At 44.1% G+C, this 26,888-nt stretch overlaps 1 protein-coding gene across 1 annotated transcript in view; it reads right to left on the reverse strand.

Annotated features, from left to right (window-relative positions):
* The window catches only part of LOC143783275 (uncharacterized), a 99,525-nt gene that overhangs the window by 12,569 nt on the left and 60,068 nt on the right, over window positions 1-26,888 (reverse strand). Inside the window, exon 4 of the mRNA XM_077271687.1 lies at window positions 20,697-20,782. Within this exon, the coding sequence (XP_077127802.1) occupies window positions 20,697-20,782 (86 nt within the window). The remainder of the gene's footprint in view (window positions 1-20,696; window positions 20,783-26,888) is intronic.

Genomic DNA, 26,888 nt, shown 5'->3' on the forward strand with positions numbered 1-26,888 from the left:
GTGAGTTAAGGGGAAAGCACAAACGCAGAGATGAAATTAGATTTAGCAAATGAGGCCCGCTAACACTAGAAAGCAGAAAATAGAAAGGGAACTGTGCGGTCAATTAAAAACCCTATTCAAAATATCCACGCAGAGAGCGCTCGAGCCCCCGCACCAACTAATGGTGCGGGGGAAGCAACTCTGTACCCCAGAGCAAACCAGCAGAAGAAATCACATATTAGATAGCTGGACTAAACTCATCATACACAGAAATCATATTGCAGACTGATGAGCAAAAAATAATTAAACAGAACTTAGCTTCTCCTGAAGAGACTAAAACCGAAGATAATCAGGAGTAATCAGAATAGCACTGAGTACATTGACAGCCGGCAACAAGTGGAAGTGAAACAGAGCTAAATAGGAAACTCCCAAGTGAATAACGAGGCAGCTGATCAGCCACAGACCCTCAGGATAACAAACAAAGCCACCAGGGGGAGCCCAAAACAAAAGTCACACAATACCACCTGTGACCACAAGAAGGAGCCTGAAAACAGAGTTCACAACAGCTGTGCAAATGTCCGACTTTTTTCCTTGGATCAAATGCACGATTTGCTCCCCAATTCAAGTCTATGGGTCAGTGAAAAAAATTGGACCAATTTTTAACCCCTTAATGACAGCCAATACGTCTTTTAACTGACCTGAGATATAAGAGACTAGCATCCCCATACAGGTGACAATCCAGCAGCTGTCGGCTCTACTCTGTAGCTAACAACTTGCTGCATCAGCCACCATCAGTGTTTGTACCGTCAAAATCTGTTTAACCCCTTAGATGCTGCTGTCAATAGTGACTACATCATCTAAATGGTTAACGGAGTGTGGGGGCTTCCTCTTTATCCCAAATTGTGCCCTCAAATCATGATTGTGTGGTCCTAATGTTTGCCATGGCAAATCATGACCAAATAGTGGCCTTAGAGTCTGACAGCTGTTGTAACCTGTTCAGAAGTTAGCATAATTTAGGTGGTAAAATACACATTTTCATTTCTGTTATGCCACTTTGCATTAATTCCTGAAAGACGCCTGAAGGGTTAATAAACTACCTGACTGCAGTTTTCAGTATGTCAGGGGGCGATGTTTTTAAAATGGCATAATTTTGGGGGGTTTCCCAATATATGAGACCCCTAAAGGCACTTCAAACATGGATAGGCCCTTAAAAAAATAATTTTTCTAAATTTCCATGAAAAAATGAAAAATTACTGCTACATTTTTAAACCTCCTAAAATGCTAACAAAATAAAATAACATTTTACAAATGGTGCTGATGTAAAGCAAACATGAGGGAAATGTTATTTATTAATGTTTTTGTGTAGTATGACTATCTGGATTAACCCCTTAATGACCGCCGATACGCCTTTTAACGGCGGCCGCTAAGGGTACTTAAACCACAGCGCCGTTAATTAATGGCGCTGTGGAAAAAGTGAATAGCGCCCCCCCAGAGTCGGATTTTCTCTGGGGTCTCGGTTACCGGAGGTAGCCGAGACCCCAGAGAACATGATTCGGTGGTTTTTTACTGACCCCCGAGTTGCGATCGCCGGTAATTAGCCGTTTACCGGCGATCGAAAAAAAAACAAAAAACTGCGATCTCCCTTTTAATTTCTCTGTCCTCCGATGTGATCGCACATCAGAGGACAGAGAAATGTGGTCCCCGATAGCCCCCGATACTCACCTGTCTCCCCCGGTGCTCCTCGTGGCTCCCGATGGGCGCCGCCATCTTCCTCCGGCAAAAAAATGGCGGGCGCATGCGCAGTGTGCCCACCGGCCGGTACCAGGAGGATCTTTGGGGTCTCGGCTGCCGGGGGTAGCCGAGACCCCAAAGAACATGATCAGGGTCGGTTCTTACCAACCCCTGTTTTGCGATCGCCAGTAATTAACTGTTTACCGGCGGTCGCAAAAAAAAAGAAAAAGCGATCGGTAATTCTCTGTCCTCTGATGTGATCGCACATCAGAGGACAGAGAAATAGGGGGATTCGGGGACCCTGCTATACTTACCGGTGTCACTGGGTCCTCCTGCATCCCGTCCTGCCCGCCGGCTTCTTCCTATGGAAAGAAAATGGTGGGCGCATGCGCAGTGCGCCCGCTCTCTGCTGCCATCTGCCGGCCGGCAGGAGAGAGGAGTTGGGGCTAAAATTAGGGTTAGGGTAAGGGTTAGGGTTAGGGTTGGGGCTAATTTAAGGTTAGGGTTGGGGCTAAATTTAGGGTTAGGGTTAGGGCTAGGGTTAGGCTTCTTTCAAACTTGCGTCAGTACGGGGCCGTTGCAATGCGTCGGCCCGACGTACCGACGCACGATGTGAAAACTGTGCCCAACGTGGGCAGCGGATGCAGTTTTTCAATGCATCCGCTGCCCAGTCTATGTCCTGGGGAGGAGAGGGCAGAGTTACGGCCACGCATGAGCGGAAATGGCGGACGCGACGTACAAAAAAAGGTTCCATTGAACTTTTTTTTGTGACGACGGTGCGCCAAAAAACAACGGATCCAGTGCACGACGGATGCAATGTGTGGCCATCCATCGGCAATACAATCTATGGGCAAAAAAGGCATCCTGCGGGCACATTTTCAGGATCCGTTTTTTGTCCAAAATGACGGATTGCGACGGATGCCACATGACGCAAGTGTGAAAGTAGCCTTAGGGCTAGGTTTAGGGTTGGGGCTAAAGTTAGGGTTAGGGTTAAATTTAGGGTTAGGGTTGGGGCTAAAGTTAGGGTTAGGGCTAGGGTTGGGGCTAAAATTAGGGTTAGGGTTGGGGCTAAAGTAAGGGTTAGGGCTAGTGTTGGGGCTAAAGTTAGGGTTAGGGCTAGGGTTGGGGCTAAAGTTAGGGCTAGGGTTGGGGCTAAAGTTAGGGCTAGGGTTGACGCTAAAGTTAGGGTTAGAGTTGGGATTAGGGTTTGGATTAGGGTTGGTATTAGGGTTAGGGTTGGCATTAGGGTTATGTTTGGGATTAGGGTTAGGTTTGGGATTAGGGTTAAGGTTAGGGTTGGGATTAGGGTTAGGGGTGTATTGGGATTAGGGTTAGGTTTTAGGTTGGGGTTGAATTTAGGATTAGGGGTGTGTTGGATTTAGGGTTTTGATTAGGGTTATGGTTAGGGTTGGGGTTAGGGGTGTGATGGGGTTAGGGTTGGAGTTAGAATTGGGGGGTTTCCACTGTTTAGGTACATCAGGGGGTCTCCAAAAACGACAGCCAATTTTGCGCTCAAAAAGTCAAATGGTGCTCCCTCCCTTCTGAGCTCTGCCGTGCGCCTAAACAGTGGGTTAACCCCCACTATGGGGTATCAGCGTACTCGGGATAAATTGGACAACAACTTTTGGGGACCAATTTCTCCTGTTACCCTTGTGAAAATAAAAACTTGGGGGCTAAAATATCTTTTTTGCGGAAAAAAAATATTTTTTATTTTCACAACTCTGCATTATAAACTTCTGTGAAGCTCTTGGGCATTCCAAGTTCTCACCACACATCTAGATAAGTTCCTTGGGGGGTCTAGTTTCCAAAATGGGGTCACTTTTGGGGGGTTTCTACTGTCTAGGTACATCAGGGGCTCTGCAAACGCAACATAATGCCGGCAGACCATTCTATCAAAGTGTGCATTACAAAACTGCGCTCCTTCCCTTCCAAGCTTTGCCGTGCGCCCAAACAGTGGTTTACCTGAACATATGAGGTACCAGCATACTCAGGACAAATTGGAAAACAACTTTTGGGGTCCAATTTCTATTGTTACCCTTGTGAAAATAAAAAATTGGGGGCTAAAAAATCTTTTTTGTGGAAAAAAAAATATTTTTTATTTTCACGACTCTGCATTATAAACTTCTGTGAAGCACTTGGGCATTCAAAGTCCTCAACACATATCTAGATAAGTTCCTTGGGGGTTCTAGTTTCCAAAATGGGGTCACTTGTGGGGGGTTTCTACTGTTTAGGCACATCAGGGGCTCTCCAAACGCGACATGGCGTCCGATCTCAATTCCAGCCAATTCTACATTGAAAAAGTAAAACGGCACTCCTTCTCTTCCAAGCTCTGTGGTGCGCCCAAACAGTGGTTTACCCCCACATATGGGGTATCGACGTACTCAAGAGAAATTGGACAACAACTTTTGTGGTCTAATTTCTCCTGTTACCCTTGTGAAAATAAAAATTTTGGGGCAAAAAAATAATTTTTGTAGAAAAAATGTGATTTTTTATTTTCACGGCTCTACGTTATAAACTTCTGTGAAACACCTGGGGGTTTAAAGTGCTCACCACACATCTAGATAAGTTCCTTAAGGGGTCTAGTTTCCAAAATGGTGTCACTTGGGGATTTCCACTGTTTAGGCACATCAGGGGCTCCCCAAACGCGACATGGCATCCGATCTCAATTCCAGCCAATTCTACGTTGAAAAAGTAAAATGGCACTTCTTCTCTTCCAAGCTCTGCGGTGCGCCCAAACAGTGGTTTACCCCCACATATGGGGTATCGACGTACTCAGGAGACATTGCCCAACAACTTTTGTGGTCTAATTTCTCCTGTTACCCTTGTGAAAATAAAAATTTGGGGACAAAAAATCATTTTTGTAGAAAAAATGCGATTTTTTATTTTCACGGCTCTACGTTATAAACTTCTGTGAAGCACTTGGGGGTTCAAAGTGCTCACCACACATCTAGATAAGTTCCTTAAGGGGTCTAGTTTCCAAAATGGTGTCACTTGTGGGGGATTTCCACTGTTTAGGCACATCAGGGGCTCTCCAAACGTGACATGATGTCTGACCTCAATTCCAGCCAATTCTACATTGAAAAAATAATATGGCACTCCTTATCTTCCAAGCTCTGTGGTGCGCCCAAACAGTGGTTTACCCCCACATATGGGGTATCGACGTACTCAGGAGAAATTGGACAACAACTTTTGTGGTCTAATTTCTCCTGTTACCCTTGTGAAAATAAAAATTTGGGGGCAAAAAAATAATTTTTGTAGAAAAAATGTGATTTTTTATTTTCACGGCTCTACGTTATAAACTTCTGTGAAACACCTGGGGGTTTAAAGTGCTCACCACACATCTAGATAAGTTCCTTAAGGGGTCTAGTTTCCAAAATGGTGTCACTTGTGGGGGATTTCCACTGTTTAGGCACATCAGGGGCTCCCCAAACGCGACATGGCGTCCGATCTCAATTGCAGCCAATTCTACGTTGAAAAAGTAAAACGGCACTTCTTCTCTTCCAAGCTCTGCGGTGCGCCCAAACAGTGGTTTAACCCCACATATGGGGTATCGATGTACTCAGGAGAAATTGCCCAACAACTTTTGTGGTCTAATTTCTCCTGTTACCCTTGTGAAAATAAAAATTTGGGGACAAAAAATCATTTTTGTAGAAAAAATGCGATTTTTTATTTTCACGGCTCTACGTTTTAAACTTCTGTGAAGCACTTGGGGGTTCAAAGTGCTCACCACACATCTAGATAAGTTCCTTATGGGGTCTAGTTTCCAAAACAGTGTCAATTGTGGGGGTTTCCAGTGTTTAGGCACATCAGGGGCTCTCCAAACGCGACATGATGTCTGACCTCAATTCCAGCCAATTCTACATTGAAAAAATAAAATGGCACTCCTTATCTTCCAAGCTATGCGGTGCGCCCAAACAGTGGTTTACCCCCACATATGGGGTATAGACGTACTCAGGACAAATTGGTCAACAACTATTGTGGTCTAATTTCTCCTGTTACCCTTGTGAAAATAAGAATTTGTGGACGAAAAGATCATTTTTGTGTAAACAAATGCAATTTTTTATTTTCATGGCTCTACGTCATAAACTTCTGTGAAGCACTTGGAAGTTCAAAGTGCTCACCACACATCTAGATAAGTTCCTTAAGGGGCCTAGTTTCCAAAATGGTGTCACTTGTGGGGGGTTTCCACTGTTTAGGCCCATCAGGGGCTCTCTAAACGTGACATGGCATCCAATCTCAATTCCAGCCAATTCTGCATTTAAAAAAGTCAAACGGCACTCCTTCACTTCCAAGCTCTGTGGTGCACCCAAACAGTGGTTTACCCCCACATATGGGGTATCGGCGTATTCAGGAGAAATTGCACAACAAAATTTATGGTTAAATTTATGTTTTTACACTTGTGAAAATAAAAAAAAATGGTTCTGAATTAAAATGTTTGCAAAAAAAAGTTAAATGTTCATTTTTTCCTTCCACATTGTTTCAGTTCCTGTGAAGCACGTAAAGGGTTAATTAACTTATTGAATATGGTTTTGAGCACCTTGAGGGGTGCAGTTTTTAGAATGGTGTCACACTTGGTTATTTTCTATCATATAGACCCCTCAAAATGACTTCAAATGTGATGTGGTCCCTAAAAAAAAATGGTGTTGTAAAAATAGAAATTGCTGGTCAAATTTTAACTCTTATTACTCCCTAACAAAAAAAAAAATTGTTTCCAAAATTGTGCTGATGTAAAGTAGACATGTGGGAAATGTTATTTATTAACTATTTTTCGTGACATATCTCTGTGATTTAAGAGCATAAAAATACAAATTTTGAAAATTGCTAAATTTTAAAAATTTTCGCCATATTTCTGTTTTTTTCATAAATAATCGCAAGTAATATCGAAGAAATGTTACCACTAACATGAAGTACAATATGTCACGAAAAAACTTTCTCAGAATCAGCGGGATCCGTTAAAGTGTTCCAGAGTTATAACCTCATAGAGTGACAGTGGTCAGAATTGTAAAAATTGGCTCGGTCATTAAGTACCAAATTGGCTCTGTCACTAAGGGGTTAAAGGGATAACCATGCAAAGTTTGAAAATTGCAAATTTTTTATCATTTTTCTCAAATATCTGATATTTTTTTATAAATAAACACAAAACATATCGACCAAAATTTACCATTATCATAAAATGTAATGTGTCATGAATAGTGTTGAGCATTCCGATGCTGCAAGTATCGGGTATCGGCCGATACTTGCTGTATCGGAATTCCGATACCGGGATTCCGATACTCTTGTGGTATCGGGTATCGGAACAACATTTTATTTTAATTCTCTCTTTTACACATTTTAACATTGTTAAAATGTGTAAAAGAGAGAATTAAAATAAAAAATATCGCTATACTCACCTGTCCGACGCAGCCGGGACCTCAGCGCAGGAACCGGCAGCGTTGTTTGTTTAAAATTCCCGCTTTTACATGGTTACGCGAACTCCCGGCTTGTGATTGGTCAGGGCGCCCATGTTGCCGGGCCGCGGACCAATCACAGCAAGCCGTGACGAAAATACGTCACGGCTTGCTGTGATTGGTCCGCGTCCCGGCAACATGGCCGCCATTAACCAATCACAAGCCGTGACGTCACGGGAGGCTGGACTTGCGCGCTTTTGAAAAAGCGCGCGTGTCCAGCCTCCAGTGACGTCCCGGCTTATGATTGGTTGCGCCGCGATCAACCAATCACAAGCCGGGAGGCTGGACACGCGCGCAATTTTAAAATGCGCGCTTGTCCTGCCTCCCGTGACGTCACGGCTTGTGATTGGTTAATGGCGGCCATGTTGCCGGGCCGCGGACCAATCACAGCAAGCCGTGACGTATTTTCGTCACGGCTTGCTGTGATTGGTCCGCGTCCCGGCAACATGGCGCCGTGACCAATCATAAGCCGGGACGTCACTGGAGGCTGGACACGCGCGCTTTTTCAAAAGCGCGCAAGTCCAGCCTCCCGTGACGTCACGGCTTGTGATTGGTTAATGGCGGCCATGTTGCCGGGACGCGGACCAATCACAGCAAGCCGTGACGTATTTTCGTCACGGCTTGCTGTGATTGGTCCGCGGCCCGGCAACATGGGCGCCCTGACCAATCACAAGCCGGGAGTTCGCGTAACCATGTAAAAGCGGGAATTTTAAACAAACAACGCTGCCGGTTCCTGCGCTGAGGTCCCGGCTGCGTCGGAGAGGTGAGTATAGCGATATTTTTTATTTTAATTCTTTCTTTTACACATTTATATGGTTCCCAGGGCCTGAAGGAGAGTTTCCTCTCCTTCAGACCCTGGGAACCATCAGGAATACCGTCCGATACTTGAGTCCCATTGACTTGTATTGGTATCGGGTATCGGTATCGGATTGGATCCGATACTTTGCCGGTATCGGCCGATACTTTCCGATACCGATACTTTCAAGTATCGGACGGTATCGCTCAACACTAGTCATGAAAAAACAATCTCAAAATTACTGGGATTTGTTGAAGCGTTCCAGAGTTATTACTAGTGCCACATAAAGTGACGCTAATCAGATTTCAAATATTTGGCTCCGTCACTAAGGGGTTTTTAAAGAGCGAAATTAGGTGGAGAATAGTGATGAGCGAACACTAAAATGTTCGGGTGCTCGTTGTTCGAGTCGAACATCTCCCGATGTTCGAGTGTTCGTTTCGAATAACGAACCCCATTGTAGTCAATGGGAGACTCGAACATTTTTCAGCGGGACCAAAGCTCTGCACAGGGAAGGTCGCCTAAAAACCTGGGAAGCTCAGAAAATGATGGAAACAACACTGGAATGGACAGGAAACAGCAGGGGCAGCATGCATAGTTGCCTCTGAGGCTGCCCAAATGCACCATTACGCCAAATTATGGCCAACAGCTTTGTGGTGACAGAGTGACCCACTTTGATGAGGTAGCAGGTGAAACACACCGAAATTGAGCCTGACACAGCATGGCAGCTATGGGCACGGCATGCGGAGGCAGCATCAGGCCGGAGAGCGGCACAGTGACGGACCCTTGAGGAGGCAGCAGCAGCATCATTCCTTACACATTGAGGCCACAGAGTGGCACAATTACATAGTTTGGAGGTAGCGAAGACCCAGCATGTGGAGGCGTCAGCACGGAGAGTGGCACGGTGACGGACCCTTGAGGAGGCGGCAGCAGCATCATTCCTTAATCCTTACACATTGAGGCCACAGAGTGGCACAATTACATAGTTTGGAGGTAGCGAAGACCCAGCATGTGGAGGCGTCAGCACGGAGAGTGGCACGGTGACGGACCCTTGAGGAGGCGGCAGCAGCATCATTCCTTTCACATTGAGGCCACAGAGTGGCACATTTACATAGTTTGGAGGTAGCGAAGACCCAGCATGTGGAGGCGTCAGCACGGAGAGTGGCATGGTGACGGACCCTTGAGGAGGCGGCAGCAGCATCATTCCTTACACATTGAGGCCACAGAGTGGCACAATTACATAGTTTGGAGGTAGCGAAGACCCAGCATGTGGAGGCGTCAGCAGCGTCAGCACGGAGAGTGGCACGGTGACATGACAGACTTCAGTTTGAGCTGCTTTAACACGGTGGCGAGTGGAAATCTGTAGAAATCCATGCTTTATTCATCTTGATAAGCGTCAGCCTGTCAGCGCTGTCAGTTGACAGGCGTGTACGCTTATCGGTGATGATGCCACCAGCTGCACTGAAGACCCGCTCTGACAACACGCTAGCGGCAGGGCAAGCCAGCACCTCCAAGGCGTACAGTGCCAGTTCTGGCCACGTGTCCAGCTTTGAAACCCAGTAGTTGTATGGAGCAGAGTGATCATGCAGGACGTTGGTATGGTCACCTAGGTAGTCCTTCACCATCTTTCTGTAAATCTCGCCTCTACTCTGTCTAGACTGTGGATTGGTGGCATACTCTTGCATGGGTGACATAAAACTGGCAAAGGCCTTGGAGATTGATCCTCTGCCAGCGCTTGACAAGCTGCCTGCTCCCCTCCTCTCCCTCGCTTGTTGGCCCTCAGAACCACGTCCTCTGCCGCTAGCGGTGTCAGATGGGAAGGCTATTTTCAGCTTGTGCACCAGGGCCAGTTGGTATTGATGCAGTCTCATACTCCTTTCCTCTATAGGAATTAGAGTGGAAAAGTTGTGCTTGTACCGGGGGTCCAAGAGGGTGAACACCCAGTAATCGCTGGTGGAAAATATTTTTCTCACGCGAGGGTCACGGGAAAGGCAGCCTAACATGAAGTCAGCCATGTGCGCCATAGTCCCAACACGTATGAATTCCCCCTCCGCAACAGGCCGACTCTCCATTTCCTCCTCCTCCTCCTCCTCCAACTCCTCCTCCTCAGCCCAAACACGCTGAACTGAGAAGAGGGAATGGGTACCGTCTTCAGTCTCGCCCACAGTCTCCTCCTCTTCATCCTCATCTTCCTCCTCCCCCTCCTCAGTTACACTCTGAGAAACAGACTGGCTGGTGTTCTGGCTCTCAGTCAACTCTTCTTCCCCCATCTCCTGTGACAATCGATGCGCCTCAGACTTCATGCTGAGCAATGATTTTTTCAGCAGACAAAGCAGCGGGATGGTGACGCTGATTATGGCGTCATCCCCGCTGACCATCAGTGTTGACTCGTCAAAGTGGCTTAACACCTTACATATATCAGACATCCACGTCCACTCCTCATTGTAGATTTGAGGAAGCTGACTAACTTGACTACCGGTTCTGGTGGAAGTGGTCATCTGACAGTCTACAATGGCTCTGCGCTGCTGGTAAACCCTGTTTAACATGTGTAGGGTGGAATTCCATCTCGTTGGCACGTCGCACAACAGTCGGTGAGCTGGCAGTTGTAAGCGTCGTTGCACTGCCCTCAGGGTGGCAGCATCAGTGGTGGATTTGCGGAAATGGGCACAGATGCGTCTCACCTTGGTGAGCAAATCTGACAGATTGGGGTAGGTCTTGAGGAACCGCTGAACCACCAGATTGAACACGTGGGCAAGGCATGGAACGTGTGTGAGTCTGCCCAGTTGCAGAGCCGCCACCAGATTACGCCCGTTGTCACACACAACCATGCCTGCTTTCAGGTTCAGCGGTGCCAGCCAAAGATCCATCTGAGCCGTCATGCCCTGTAACAGCTCCTGGGCAGTGTGCCTCTTGTCACCTAAGCTCAGCAGTTTTAGCACCGCCTGCTGGCGCTTGCCCACTGCGGTCCTGCTGCGACTGCAGCTGCCGACTGAAGGTGGCGTGTCCACGGATGGAAATTTACAAGTGGTGTTTGTGGAGGAGGAGGAGGAGGAGGAGGGGGGAGAAGTATAGTAATCCTGGGAAACAGTCACCGAGGTAGGCCCCGCAATCCTGGGTGTGGGCAACACATGAGCTGACCCCGGTTCAGACTCTGTCCCAGCCTCAACCAAATTAATCCAATGTGCCGTCAGGGAGATATAGTGTCCCTGCCCCCCAGCACTGGTCCACGTGTCCGTGGTTAAGTGGACCTTTTCTGTAACCGCGTTGGTCAGGGCACGGTTGATGTTCTGAGACACGTGCTGGTGTAGTGCTGGGACGGCACATCGAGAAAAATAGTGGCGGCTTGGGACGGAGTAGCGAGGGGCAGCCACCGCCATCAGGTTGCGGAATGCCTCCGTCTCCACCAGCCTGTAGGGCAGCATCTCCAAACTCAGGAGTTTGGAGACGTGGACATTTAAGGCCTGTGCATGTGGGTGGGTGGAGGCATATTTGCGCTTGCGCTCAAATGTTTCATGCAAAGACAGCTGAACACTGCGCTGGGACACATTGGTGGATTGTGGGGGGGATGGTGAAGGTGCAGCAGTGGTTGCATGGCGGGAGTCGCTGGTGCCGGGCTCCTGGGCTGGGGAGTTACTGGCAGAGCCAGCATGTGACACAGGGGAAGGAGCAGCGGTGCGACCAGAAGGAGGTGAACGGCCTTGATTCCAATGAGTTGGGTGTTTAGCACTCATATGCCTGCGCATGCTGGTAGTGCTTAGGTTGCTAGTGGTGGCTCCCCTACTGAGCTTGGTGTGGCACAGGTTGCACAACACAGTCCGTCGGTCCTCCTCACTTTCTTTAAAGAAGCTCCAGACTTTAGAACACCGAGGCCTCGACCAAACTGGTTCACTTGTTGAACCTCTGTCTGATGAAATTACTCTGGCCCTGCCTCTCCCTCTGGTCGCACGTCTACCTCTTGCAACGTTTTCTGATGTTACACTTGCCTCCCCCTCCGAAGCACTCTCTTGACTAGGCCTAACAACCCAGCTGGGGTCAGTCACCTCATCATCCACCGGCTCCTCCTCCTCCCATTCATCAGCCTGCTCCCCCCTGGGAATTACTGCACTGACAAGCACCTCACTGTCTGACACCCGTGTCTCATCCTCAGACACCTCTCCACAGACTATTTGTAAATCCCCACTTTCATCACCCACAGACTGGGAAAGCTCTCTATTTTGGGCATCGGGACAGACCCACTGGTCAGGTTGCTGCTCAGCAGTGCTTTGTGAATCTAGGAAGGGTTGGGAAAACAGTTCCTGGGAGTATGCAGGATTTGAATCACTAATTTCCAAGGAGGGGCCAGGCTGGGCGGGAGGAGGTTGAGCTGAAAGATCCTGAGGTCCACTCCCTTGGCTAGCGTTGGTGGACTGCGTGGAAGACTGGGCGGTGGATAAACTACTGGATGCATTATCCGCTATCCAGTTGATCACCTGTTCGCACTGCTGGGGATCCAATAGGGGTGTGCCACGTGACACTGTAAATTGGGACAGGAAGCTAGAAAAGGGTACTCTGCGGCGTTCCAGTGCTCCATCAGAAGCAGGTACTGTGTCACCCTGCCCAGGACTACGGCCTCTGCCTGCAACCTCACTTTGACGCCCACGACCACGTCCTCGTCCTCGTCCCTTACCCCTGGGGTTCACCATTGTAAAGGTTATGCTAGAAAAGCTAGTTATGAAGGTGAAATACACTCTATTTGTCCAAACAGAGGATATATTGCGTGTTGCAAAAAGGACTATTCGGTAAAGAGCGTATTTTATGCAACCAAACCTTGGTTTACAGCAAACTGATGTGTATCAGTAACAGATATAAAACTGTGTTTTATATTTGTGGTATTTCTTCAGATCAAATACCCCTTCTTTATGTAACTATTAGATATGGCGTGCACAAAACTGGCCACAGGCCTAGTCACTAAATACAGAGCTTATTTTTGGACCACAAAACTTGGGTACCAGTAACAGATATAAAACTGTGTTTATATTTGTGGTATTTCTTCACATCAAATACCCTTTATTTCTTTAACTATTAGATATGGCGTGCACAAATCTGGCAACAGGCCTAGTCACTAAATACAGAGCGTATTTTTGAACCACAAAACTTGGGTACCAGTAACAGATATAAAACTGTGTTTATATTTGTGGTATTTCTTCACATCAAATACCCTTTATTTCTTTAACTATTAGATATGGCGTGCACAAATCTGGCAACAGGCCTAGTCACTAAATACAGAGCGTATTTTTGAACCACAAAACTTGGGTACCAGTAACAGATATAAAACTGTGTTTATATTTGTGGTATTTCTTCACATCAAATACCCTTTATTTCTTTAACTATTAGATATGGCGTGCACAAATCTGGCAACAGGCCTAGTCACTAAATACAGAGCGTATTTTTGAACCACAAAACTTGGGTACCAGTAACAGATATAAAACTGTGTTTATATTTGTGGTATTTCTTCACATCAAATACCCTTTATTTCTTTAACTATTAGATATGGCGTGCACAAATCTGGCAACAGGCCTAGTCACTAAATACAGAGCGTATTTTTGAACCACAAAACTTGGGTACCAGTAACAGATATAAAACTGTGTTTATATTTGTGGTATTTCTTCACATCAAATACCCTTTATTTCTTTAACTATTAGATATGGCGTGCACAAATCTGGCAACAGGCCTAGTCACTAAATACAGAGCGTATTTTTGAACCACAAAACTTGGGTACCAGTAACAGATATAAAACTGTGTTTATATTTGTGGTATTTCTTCACATCAAATACCCTTTATTTCTTTAACTATTAGATATGGCGTGCACAAATCTGGCAACAGGCCTAGTCACTAAATACAGAGCGTATTTTTGAACCACAAAACTTGGGTACCAGTAACAGATATAAAACTGTGTTTATATTTGTGGTATTTCTTCACATCAAATACCCTTTATTTCTTTAACTATTAGATATGGCGTGCACAAATCTGGCAACAGGCCTAGTCACTAAATACAGAGCGTATTTTTGAACCACAAAACTTGGGTACCAGTAACAGATATAAAACTGTGTTTATATTTGTGGTATTTCTTCACATCAAATAACCTTTATTTCTTTAACTATTAGATATGGCGTGCACAAATCTGGCAACAGGCCTAGTCACTAAATACAGAGCGTATTTTTGAACCACAAAACTTGGGTACCAGTAACAGATATAAAACTGTGTTTATATTTGTGGTATTTCTTCACATCAAATACCCTTTATTTCTTTAACTATTAGATATGGCGTGCACAAATCTGGCCACAGGCCTAGTCACTAAATACAGAGCGTATTTTTGAACCACAAAACTTGGGTACCAGTAACAGATATAAAACTGTGTTTATATTTGTGGTATTTCTTCACATCAAATACCCTTTATTTCTTTAACTATTAGATATGGCGTGCACAAATCTGGCAACAGGCCTAGTCACTAAATACAGAGCGTATTTTTGAACCACAAAACTTGGGTACCAGTAACAGATATAAAACTGTGTTTATATTTGTGGTATTTCTTCACATCAAATACCCTTTATTTCTTTAACTATTAGATATGGCGTGCTATAAAAATGCAATTTTTATCTAATGCGGTTTTTTGGACACACAAAACCTTGGATTAGAATGTAGGGTATTCTATACTATATATATATACTATATATGTGGCAGAATTGCGTATTCTGTACACTGCGCTTATGTGTACGCTAAACAAATATTTTTGGGCCAGGTGTGGTATATCTGTATCACTCAAAAATGCATTTTTATATCTTATGCGGTTTTATTTTTAGGCCGCAAATATTTCCTTTTTTAATTTATTAATTATTGTTATTAATTAATATTATTATTATTAAATGAGGTGACAGCGTGTGCTGTACCACTCTACGGAGTCTGAGGCACTACAAGTCCCAGACAGCAGCACAAATGAGGTTACAGCGTGTGCTGGAGTCTGAGGCACTACAAGTCCCAGACAGCAGCACAAATGAGGTTACAGCGTGTGCTGGAGTCTGAGGCACTACAAGTCCCAGACAGCAGCACAAATGAGGTTACAGACAGCGTGTGCTGGAGGCTAAATGGAGTCTGAGGAACATCCAGCAGCCGATATTCTAATAGTGCGGCGTTCGCCCAAAATGGCGGACGCCGCACTATAAAGCCCAGCCTAATGCACACACGATCCCTGCCTAATGCCTAATGCCTATAAAGATTGACTTGGAGACTGAGATTGAGACTTGGCACTGAGACAGTGAGTGCGCAGCTAAGATGGCGGCCGCTGCACTCCTGGTCCCAGCTGCCACACAGCTAGCCAGCAAATACAAGAGAGGACTAGTAGTAGTAAACGTAGATTAGCCCTGACAAGGGCTGTTGATTTCTGCACCCTGCCTGCCTGATTAATTCTGGTCTTTGTCCCTGCTCTAGTCCCTATCAATTCCCAGTCCCCCCAGCACGTCTGTCCCTATGCTCTTTCACACTGCAAATGGCTGAAAGCGCCGAACATAATGAAAGCAGTCTATTGGCTGGTCAGGTCACCTGATCTGGCCAGCCACTCACTGCTCTCGTCTTGTACATGTCCCTACGTCATGCTAGTAGCTTAGAAGGCTCACCTAACATGATTGGCTCCTTGAAAAACCGCCAAAAATGAGAAAAACAAAAACGAGATTTCACTCGAGTACCGCGAGATGTTCGGCCGAATACCGAACACCTTCGAACGCCCTAATGTCCGATCGAACACCAGGTTCGAGTGAACACGTTCGCTCATCACTAGTGGAGAACCTTTTTTTTCTCTCCATCTCAGAGAAAATCGTATAAAACTCTGATCAATCTGTAATCAAACTCTCATCAGTGTCTGATGAGCAAAATTGGACCGATTTTCTCGGATGAAGAAAAACCGTCATCTGCACCTGCCCTAACACTCACAGGTATGTATGAATGTCACAGTCCTCAATTATATATATGAACAGTTGTGTCCTGTTTGGATCTTTGCCAGGCATAAATTTAATAAAAATAATAAAAAAAAGACTTGATACTTTTGTATGCTACCATCTTTGTGAGTTGTTCACTTTGGTACTTATTTTCCTATGGACTTTAAAGGGAATCTGTCAGCAGGTTTTTTTCTATGTAATCTGAGAACAGCAGGAGATGAGGGTTAAAACACTGAATTCAACGATGTGTCACATGTCAAGTTGTGTGCTGTTTTCTACTTAGACTGAAGGTTTTAGTACCCAGTGATTATCATTGTTGTGACAAGCTGGCATACCAGCACTCCACCCTCTGTAATCATAAGCAGCTTGTTGTCTATAGATAATGTGTATACAGAGGTATGAGGTGGATTAGCTTCGTCAGCTCTGCTATATCTTAAATCTCTGATTGTGTCAGAACTAGTGTTGAGCGATACCGTCCGATACTTGAAAGTATCGGTATCGGATAGTATCGGCCGATACCCGAAAAATTTTGGATATCGCCGATACCGATACCCGATACCAATGCATTTCAATGGGACGCAAAGTATCGGAATGGTTCCCAGGGTCTGAAGGAGAGGAAACTCTCCTTCAGGCCCTGGGATCCATATTCATGTGTAAAATAAAGAATTAAAATAAAAAATATGGATATACTCACCTCTCCGGTGGCCCCTGGATCTTACCGCTGTAACCGGGAGCCTCCGTTCCTAAGAATGAGCGCGTGAAGGGCCTTCGATGACGTCGCGGCTTCTGATTGGTCACGTGACCGCTCATGTGACCGCTCACGCGATCAATCAGAAGCCGCGACGTCAGTCGCAACGTCATCGAAGGTCCTTCACGGGCACATTCTTAGGAACGGAGGCTCCCGGTTACAGCGGTAAGGTCCAGGGGCCGCCGGAGAGGTGAGTATATCCATATTTTTTATTTTAATTCTTTATTTTACACATGAATATGGTTCCGATACCGATTCCCGATACCACAAAAGTATCGGAACTCGGTATCGGAATTCCGATACCGCAAGTATCGGCCGATACCCGATACTTGCGGTATCGGAATGCTCAACACTAGTCAGAACCACTGCACCCAGTAAACTAAGTGATCCATCAGATTTATATATTGGATTCACAGTCTATTTCTCTACACTATGCTGCTATCAGACGAGGAAGCAAAAATCTGCTGACAGATTCCCATTAATGTTAGTCCATTTCAATCCATTGGTCCATCAATATTATGTCAAGGATCTGAAAATCTATTAACTAAGGCCACACAGATTGATACAAAATAATATCACACATTTCTAATAATGCTCTCATATATATGGCTGCTATGAGTTTCTTTCTCATGTTCTCTATGTAAATATATGAGAGAAAAAACTGTGGCATGTTCCTGTAAATATTAACTTAATTGTCCCCCCAAAAAACCCTGACACCTAAAAGAGCAACACTTCACCATGAATTACAACATAATGACCTCAAGAAAATGATTCCGCAGATATGGCGTGGGGACCCCTCTATTCTTGATAACCAGCCTTACTGAAGCTGACAGCTGAGTGTTGCAGTCCTCAGCTGTCAGTTTTGCCTGGCTGGTTAACAAAAATACAGGTGAATCCACGCTGTTATTTTTTTTTAATCATCCGCCGCTCCTGCTCTTGCTGTTTATAGAGGCAGCAAGTGTTGGATGATGGGAGCAGTTGTCCCATCAGCTGACACCAGTGACCAGAGGATAACTTTATACCTCTGATCATAGCTGAGCGCTCCCACTGTCTTTAGACAGCAAGGAAACTGCGGCTCTCTGACCGGCGGGGATGATTTCACTGCCGATCAGAAGCGGTGTTTGCCGCGCTGTCATGCACAGTAACATGACAGTAACAATAACACAGACTTCCTGGTGAAGTCCATGTTCGGTGTCCGTGCCCAAACAGTAGGTGTTCAGTATGAATGCCGAACTTTATTGTTCGGGTTCGCCCATCTCTACTCCTAAGACTGCCGTCACACTAGCAGTATTTGGTCAGTATTTTACATCAGTATTTGTAAGCCAAAACCAGGAGTGGAACAATTAGAGGAAAAGTATAAGGGTATGTTTCCACCTTCAGGATGGCCGGCGGTTTGGACGGAGCGGCAAACCCACTCTGCCCTAAGCCCCGCCCCTTCTGTGACGTGATGATGCCGGATGTGTTCATTGCACACATCCAGCATCATCGCACCCCACACATAGGGCCCTGTGATATACCTTGCGGCGGCGCAGCGGCGCCGCAAGGTACACGGCCATGCTACGATTTTAAAAGACACGCAGCATGTCCGGAATCGCAGGGCCGCCGGGTGCGTGTTACCATGCATAGTGGAGACGGGATTTGATAAAATCCCCTCCACTATGCTGTAACATCTGGACGCTGTGTGTTTGACGCTGCGGCTCTGCGCAGCGTCAAACACGCAGCGTTTCCTGCACGTGGACACATACCTTAATAGAAACATATGCACCATTTCTGTATTAATCACCCATTCCTGGTTTTGGTTTACAAATACTGATGTAAAATACTGACCAAATACTGCTAGTGTGACGGCAGCCTAAGCTGTACTAAAAGTTCCCCATTCTGCTGATTTTCTAAAATACTCCAAGTCAGGGAGCTTAGTGCTATGACTAGTGTTGAGCATTCCGATGCTGCAAGTATCGGGTATCGGCCGATACTTGCTGTATCGGAATTTCCGATACCGAGATCCGATATTTTTGTAATATCGGATATCGGTATCGAAACAACATTAATGTAAAAAGGTGTAAAAGAAAGAATTAAAATAAAAAAAATCGCTATACTCACCTGTCCGACGCAGCCGGGACCTCGGCGATTGTAAGCGGCAGCGTTGTTTCTTTAAAATTCGCGCTTTTACTTGCTTACGTGATTCCCGGCTTCTGATTGGTCAGGGCGGCCATGTTGCCGGGACTCGGACCAATCACAGCAAGCCGTGACGAAATTACGTCACGGCTTGCTGTGATTGGTCCGCGTCCCGGCAACATGGCCGCCATTAACCAATCACAAGCCGTGACGTCACGGGAGGCTGGACACGCGCTTATTTTGAAAAGCGCGCGTGTCCAGCCTCCCGTGACGTCACGGCTTGTGATTGGTCACGGCGCCATATTGCCGGGATGCGGACCAATCACAGCAAGCCGTGACGAAATTACGTCACGGCTTGCTGTGATTGGTCCGCGTCCCAGGAACATGGCCGCCATTAACCAATCACAAGCCGTGACGTCACGGGAGGCTGGACACGCGCTTATTTTGAAAAGCGCGCGTGTCCAGCCTCCCGTGACGTCACGGCTTGTGATTGGTCACGGCGCCATATTGCCGGGACGCGGACCAATCACAGCAAGCCGTGACGTAATTTCGTCACGGCTTGCTGTGATTGGTCCGAGTCCCGGCAACATGGCCGCCCTGACCAATCAGAAGCCGGGAATTCACGTAAGCAAGTAAAAGCGCGAATTTTAAAGAAACAACGCTGCCGCTTACAATCGCCGAGGTCCCGGCTGCGTCGGACAGGTGAGTATAGCGATATTTTTTATTTTAATTCTTTATTTTACACATTTATATGGTTCCCAGGGCCTGAAGGAGAGTTTCCTCTCCTTCAGACCCTGGGAACCATCAGGAATACCGTCCGATACCTGAGTCCCATTGACTTGTATTGGTATCGGGTATCGGTATCGGATTGGATCCGATATTTTGCCGGTATCGGCCGATACTTTCCGATACCGATACTTTCAAGTATCGGACGGTATCGCTCAACACTAGCTATGACTATTATGAAAGGATTTAGTAAGATAAGATAAGTAAATGCTTACATCTAACATACCATCTAAATGTAAGTATTTACTTATCTTTCTCACGAAATCATTTAGTAATAGTCAAAACACTAAGCTCCCTGACTTGGAGTATTTGGAGTATTTTTGGTAAGGTCTTTACCTGTTTAATGTTTTTTTCTAATATATTTTACACCCTACACATTGTACATGTGTACTGGTACCACTTTCAGGAACAGTATGTTTTGTTATGTTTATGTTTTTCATATTTATATATTTATTAACTATCTAAATAAAATATATTTTATGAAACCCATTTTTGCACTTTTTTTCTTGTGTTGGTTTACAGAAACTAAAAATGCAGAGTTATCCACAATGTTTAGAATAAAGGAAAGCATCTCAAAAAATTTATAAAAAGTAGGAGGTAAATATGTACGATTTATGTGTGAGAAATAGCCAAAAAAACAATGTGTAAAGGAAAGATTATATATGAGCCGGCTTAACTTTTCATCAATTGTAGTGTTTTTAACTCCTTTAATCCCACCGTGTTCCAAATACATTGGTGGTAACTAAGGTCATCGATTTTCCACATTCTTTAAGTTTGTTATCAGAACAGGTTGAGGTTATATGTATAGCCTCTAAACTGTAACAGCAGAGCCAAATCAGCAAAGAAAATAATTATCCAATTACCACTTCAAAGCCTGTCAGAAAGGTATGGACTTTGATTAATTTATCTGAAGTGTTCAGCAGCTACAGAAAAGGCGTGTTCAGAGCAATAAAAGGTTTAGCAGTATTGCTGATCTCACAAAATGTCAGTTGCTTTGACTTGTCAAGCACATCAAAACTACCTTTGAAGCCCAAAATACCAACTGCCAGGAAATGCATGTTAGAAATTTTTGTTGTAGTGTATGAAAGAGATTGTTGTGCGTAGAGTGATGCATAAAGTGTTATTGTTACCTTTTTGTCTATATCAAAGTCTTCTTTCGATGTCAGGGCAGCGGATTGCTTATCCACGTATGGAACTATTTTATTACGAGGAACTCCTGTCAAAGCATAAAAATGTTAAAAAAGCATCATAAGTTGGCCTAGAAGCACATGAAAGCTAACTAGTCACTTATTATATGAAAATGTCATGGTGAGAAAGAAAATGCAAAGTGGCACAAAGAAGTGATGTTTTGTATCTATGTCTGTAGCATTGGAGAAGATCATTGTGTTTTTTGACTTTGGTTGAATGTTCAAATTCAACATCTGTTTATTACTGAAAACTACTTCTGAAAATTGGGCCAGTCATTGCTGCAAAGTGTGAAAGTGACTGGTTACGTGTGAAGGGTCAGAATTTTACCTCAGTATTCTACCTCAGTATTTGTAAGCCAAAACCAGTATTTGTAAGCCAATCTGAGGAAAAGTATAAGGTCACGTTCACATAGTCAGTATTTGGTTTTTTTACCTCAGTGTTTGTAAGTCAATACCAGGAGTGGGTGAGAAATACAAAAGTGGTGACGTGTTTCTATTATACCTTCTCCTCTGATTGTTCCACTCCTGATTTTGGCTTACACATACTGAGGTAAAATACTGACCAAATACTGAATGAGTGAATGTGGCCAAAGTGCATTTTCCACACAAAGCTAATGCAGCAGAAACATAGTAGTATGTACGTGTCATAGCAATGTGGCTTCACATTTACACTTAAATAGGCTGGATAATGCTATTTACCTGCAAATATAGCATGTAGGTTATACATTTAATGTTAATACAGACAACACCTCTGAAAAAATTAATTTTATTCCTGTCTTGTTGTCAGTCTCAACTAGGAGTATACGGCTGAACATGATATACTACAGTGCATACTGTAACTCCATCTGCATCATTATAGTGCCATCATCAGCGCATATGACTGAATTCCTTTTTGTTGTGCTTCAGACATAATCCCCAACAGAGTCACTGAATGTATGCTAAAATGTTTGCTATGTGAATATAGCCTTAGAAGTTGGATGTACTAATTGATATCATGCACTTTGTTAGCGCAATAGTGATATGTTATTTTGCCTCATACTATGTAATAGTTGTGGGTGGTCCCCTACCACAAATTGGAGGGATTACTCCATGTGATGTATTTATACTGGGAAGATGAGACACCATCTTTGCTAATAAAGACCTTTATTATTTTCCATGTTTGCGTTTTTGTTTTTTGCTCCCCTTCTTCCCAGATGCATAATTTTTTTTTCCATCAGTATGGCTGTGTGAGAACTTGTGTGCCAGACAAGCTGTACCTTTGAACGACATAATTGATTTGACCATATAGTGTACTGGAAAATGGGAAAAAATACCAAGTGCAGTGAAATTGCAAAAAAAAAGTGCAATTCTACAATTTATTTATTTTTTACCATGTTTGCTAAATGCTAAAACTAATTTTCCAATATGATTCTCCAGGTCCATACGAGTTTATAGATATCAAACATGTACAGGTACTTCTTTATTTAACTAGTGAAAATTAACTCCAAAGTTTGTACAAAAAAAATGGCGTCATCTTCAGAGACACGTAGCGTCTTCATTTTTTGGGATCTGGGGCCGGGTGAGAGTTTATTTTTTGCAAGCCAAGCTGAAATTTTTATTTATGCCATGTTTGAGTAGATAAGATGTTTTGATCTCCTGTTATTGCATTTTATTACAATTTTGCGGAGATAAAAAAAAAGGAATTATGGTTTTTGGATTTTTTTTCATAGTGCCGTTTACTTATCAAATTAATTTAATTTGTATTTTGATAGATAGGATAATTCTGAACTCAGCGATAGCAAACGTGTATTTTTTATTTAATTTTGATTGTGGCAAAAGAGGGGGTGATTTGAAGTTTTATATTTTATTAATTTGTATATATTTTTTAAAACTTTTTTTTACTTTTTACTTGCTTGAATAATTCCATTAGGAGACTTGAAGTTGCGATCTTCCGATCACTTGTGATTTAGCATTTGTAGCAGAAATCATCCTCTCCTATGAACACTAGCCAAGGGTCGGTATTCATAGGAGATCTACAATAACAAGCACAAGGGTCTTCTGCAGATCCCCTGTCATCATACCAATGCATCGGCGCCCCACGATTATGTGACAAGGGTGCCAATGGGCGGGTCTTATGATGCACTTCCACCGCACTTGAGTTAAATTCCACTGTCAGTGATTGACAGCAACATTTCACAAGTTAACAGCCATGGGTGAATCGCGATTCCACCATCAGCTGTTAGAGGCACTTGACAGCTGTCATGTGTCGGGAAAGATGTGGGCGCTGGAGACCATATCAAAGGGAGGGACACGACCTTTGACGTATGTATACGTTAAAGGTAGTGAAGGAGTTAAGATTGATTCAGATGTTTTCTTTAAACTGCTAATATAGCCTATAAGTATTAATTTGTAGTTTTAGTATGATCCAGTCTAATTCACGTCTTTGCCTAAAGAATATTTTTCATGAATAGAAAATATACACATTATTGTCTATGGATCTGTCCACATGTCTGTGGTTTTTTTTGCGGACTGTGTGTCTTCATGACTTACATTGCAATGGTTAGGAGACAGTTTACAATTTATTTATATATTTATTTTATATGTGAAAATAACTGACACACTGATGATAAAAACTGACTCACAGACCAAACACTAAAGAAATTTAGATCAAAAACAGTGATGATACTGGGACGATTTGTTTGTACTGTATATGTAAAATATCAAGGTCATCTGAATGACAACATGCACATAGACTTTTTGAAGAATTCTGAACGATCAAATTTTTTAATCAGAAACTGCTGCAAGAAATGCTCCTTCTTTGGGTTTGTGCACATGATGCCTTTTTTTCTGATGGTGGAACGGCAAAGATTTTCCTAGTTGAAGCTTCTTAAGGAAAAAGCTGGTGGTATTTTCCTGAAGTGGCATTAGTGGCATTTTTGCTGTCAATTTTTGCAGCAACTTTTTTGCCAGCAACTTTTTCTTATCCATTTAACTTTAAAACATGGGTAGCTTGAAAATGAAGCTACCAAAAGAATAAAGATATTTCTTCTTTCGAATACTTCACAATTTTGAACCCGTAAGCAGTTAAAAGAGGCATCAAAAGACTGAACATGTGCACAGCAATGTAGCAACAACATTATGTTGAGTGTTTGCAGTGTTTTTTCATGCAGATTCAAGGCAGAGTTTTGGAAGAGTTTTCTTTCTCTGAAGAAGTTTGGAAAGAAATTTTGAAGTGCTTCAGATTTTTCTTTTAAAGCAGTTTTTACTGTCTTATAATTGGACAATGCTGAGTTTGGAGCAAATTCCTTCAGGAGCCACTTCAAGGAAGTGACATGCACTTTTTTTGTCTAGTGGATAAAACATGGAGTAGAAAAAAATAGAAAGCCAAAATACTGAACATACGAACAGCAAAGTAGTTTTACAATAGAAATGATTCATCAAAACTTTTATGCCAGAATTCTGAAATCCCTAAAACCACCAAATTTGTGTCCCAATTCACCCAATGCCCATGTGAAAAAAAAACTAAAAAATATAAATAAATATGAAAAGCAAAAATTGAAAAAATGACAAAATGAAAAAAACAAAAATAAACAATTCAAAAAGGGATATTTTTTCTCTTTATAGTTGAGGCTATAATGGACAATTAGCCACCATAGATCTAATCAATATAGATGTCCCCTTAAAGAACAATGTCCATATACTCCAATGTAAAGTGTGGGCAAATAGGATGCAATAGTTGTGCATTTATCTCACTGTCCTAATGCATGATGGCAGATAAAGACAGGGCTCCACAATTACCAGCTCTTTTTAACCATGTGTCACCCATAATAGGGCTATGTATAATAATAATACAAGTAAAACACAGCTACAATGGTGTCTGATTGCACAAAATATAATGCAATTGCCGTTTACTCATCTGAGCTGTAGTGCATAAAAAAACAATAACAGCGGAAATAACCATCCATATAGAGTCATTGGTCACTGGTTACACTCTTTTCCAAAACCGACATCCCTGAGCAATGACCGAAGCGCTTCCCCCATGGGAATAACGGGGGTTCATCAAGGGATATTGGCCATCAATATAACGAAAGGCCAGTATCCCCTGATGGGATGGTTATCTCCGCTTTTATTTTTGATGCACTACAGCTCAGATGAGTATATGGCTATTGCATTATATTTTGTGTAATCACTAATAGTAACAATAAGAGTAGTACAGTATGTTATGACACTTACTACAGTCAATGCAATACCTTAATCTAGCACTTTATCTTATCTAGCAGTTAAAACTGTATTAGAGCCCATATGTCACAGCTTTATAAAAGTCACTCTCAATACTAAGCCCATCACCATCATATGCTTTTGTAGGCACCTCTGATTGTTACATTGGCCTTGGGGTCACCAGTAGTGTTGAGCATTCCGATACTGCAAGTATCGGGTATCGGCCGATACTTGCTGTATCGGAATTTCCGATACCGAGATCCGATACTTTTGTGGTATCGGGTATCGGGTATCGCAACAACATTAATGTAATAATGTGTAAAAAAGAGAATTAAAATAAAAAATATCGCTATACTCACCTGTCCGACGCAGCCGGGACCTCAGCGAGGGAACCGGCAGCGTTGTTTGTTTAAATTTCGCGCTTTTACTTGGTTACGTGAAGTCCCGGCTTGTGATTGGTCAGGGCGGCCATGTTGCCGGGACGCGGACCAATCACAGCAAGCCGTGACGAAATTACGTCACGGCTTGCTGTGATTGGTCCGCGTCCCGGCAACATGGCCGCCATTAACCAATCACAAGCCGTGACGTCACGGGAGGCTGGACATGCGCGTATTTTGAAAAGCGCGCGTGTCCAGCCTCCAGTGACGTCCCGGCAACATGGCCGCCATTAACCAATCACAAGCCGTGACGTCACGGGAGGCTGGACATGCGCGTATTTTGAAAAGCGCGCGTGTCCAGCCTCCAGTGACGTCCCGGCAACATGGCCGCCATTAACCAATCACAAGCCGTGACGTCACGGGAGGCTGGACATGCGCGTATTTTGAAAAGCGCGCGTGTCCAGCCTCCAGTGACGTCCCGGCAACATGGCCGCCATTAACCAATCACAAGCCGTGACGTCACGGGAGGCTGGACATGCGCGCTTTTCAAAATACGCGCATGTCCAGCCTCCCGTGACGTCACGGCTTGTGATTGGTTAATGGCGGCCATGTTGCCGGGACGCAGACCAATCACAGCAAGCCGTGACGTAATTTCGTCACGGCTTGCTGTGATTGGTCCGCGTCCCGGCAACATGGCCGCCCTGACCAATCACAAGCCGGGACCTCACGTAACCAAGTAAAAGCGCGAATTTTAAACAAACAACGCTGCCGGTTCCCTCGCTGAGGTCCCGGCTGCGTCGGACAGGTGAGTATAGCGATATTTTTTATTTTAATTCTTTCTTTTACACATTAATATGGTTCCCAGGGCCTGAAGGAGAGTTTCCTCTCCTTCAGACCCTGGGAACCATCAGGAATACCGTCCGATACCTGAGTCCCATTGACTTGTATTGGTATCGGGTATCGGTATCGGATTGGATCCGATACTTTGCCGGTATCGGCCGATACTTTCCGATACCGATACTTTCAAGTATCGGACGGTATCGCTCAACACTAGTCACCAGTACTTCCCATTAGGCTGCAAGTCCCAATATGTGAGTAATTTGGAATCCAATGTGTTTATTGCACTGGCTGCTTTTGTTCTCTGAAGCACAGCCCCGGCTCACATTCTGATCTGTTCTGTATGTCTGCTCTGAAAATAAAGGTCTGATTCACTCTGGACTTCTCCTCAGCACAACAGGCATTCCTTCTCATCCAAATATTAGTGTCTAACCTTCAGTGCTTCACCTGCAGAGCCTGGATATGGAGTCTTGAACGGTAGAGTCTGTACATTTGGTCTTGAGTGGTGAAGTCACTTGACTAACGACATCTCACCTGTTCAGGTATCCAGTCACTGTCAAGTAGCTCCACTCCAGGGGTGACCACAAGCTCTTTATGCTGCTCACACGTTGTCCCCTTCTCATATCTTGGTGCCAACTGAGTTCCCACTTCACCAGTCTTTTATATTTAACAACTGCAACAAAGCTTTCACCTGACCTGGTGTCTCTTTCAAGCTCTTCCTTCT

This window comes from Ranitomeya variabilis, chromosome 6, assembly GCF_051348905.1.
Source record: "Ranitomeya variabilis isolate aRanVar5 chromosome 6, aRanVar5.hap1, whole genome shotgun sequence".
NCBI lineage: Eukaryota > Metazoa > Chordata > Amphibia > Anura > Dendrobatidae > Ranitomeya > Ranitomeya variabilis.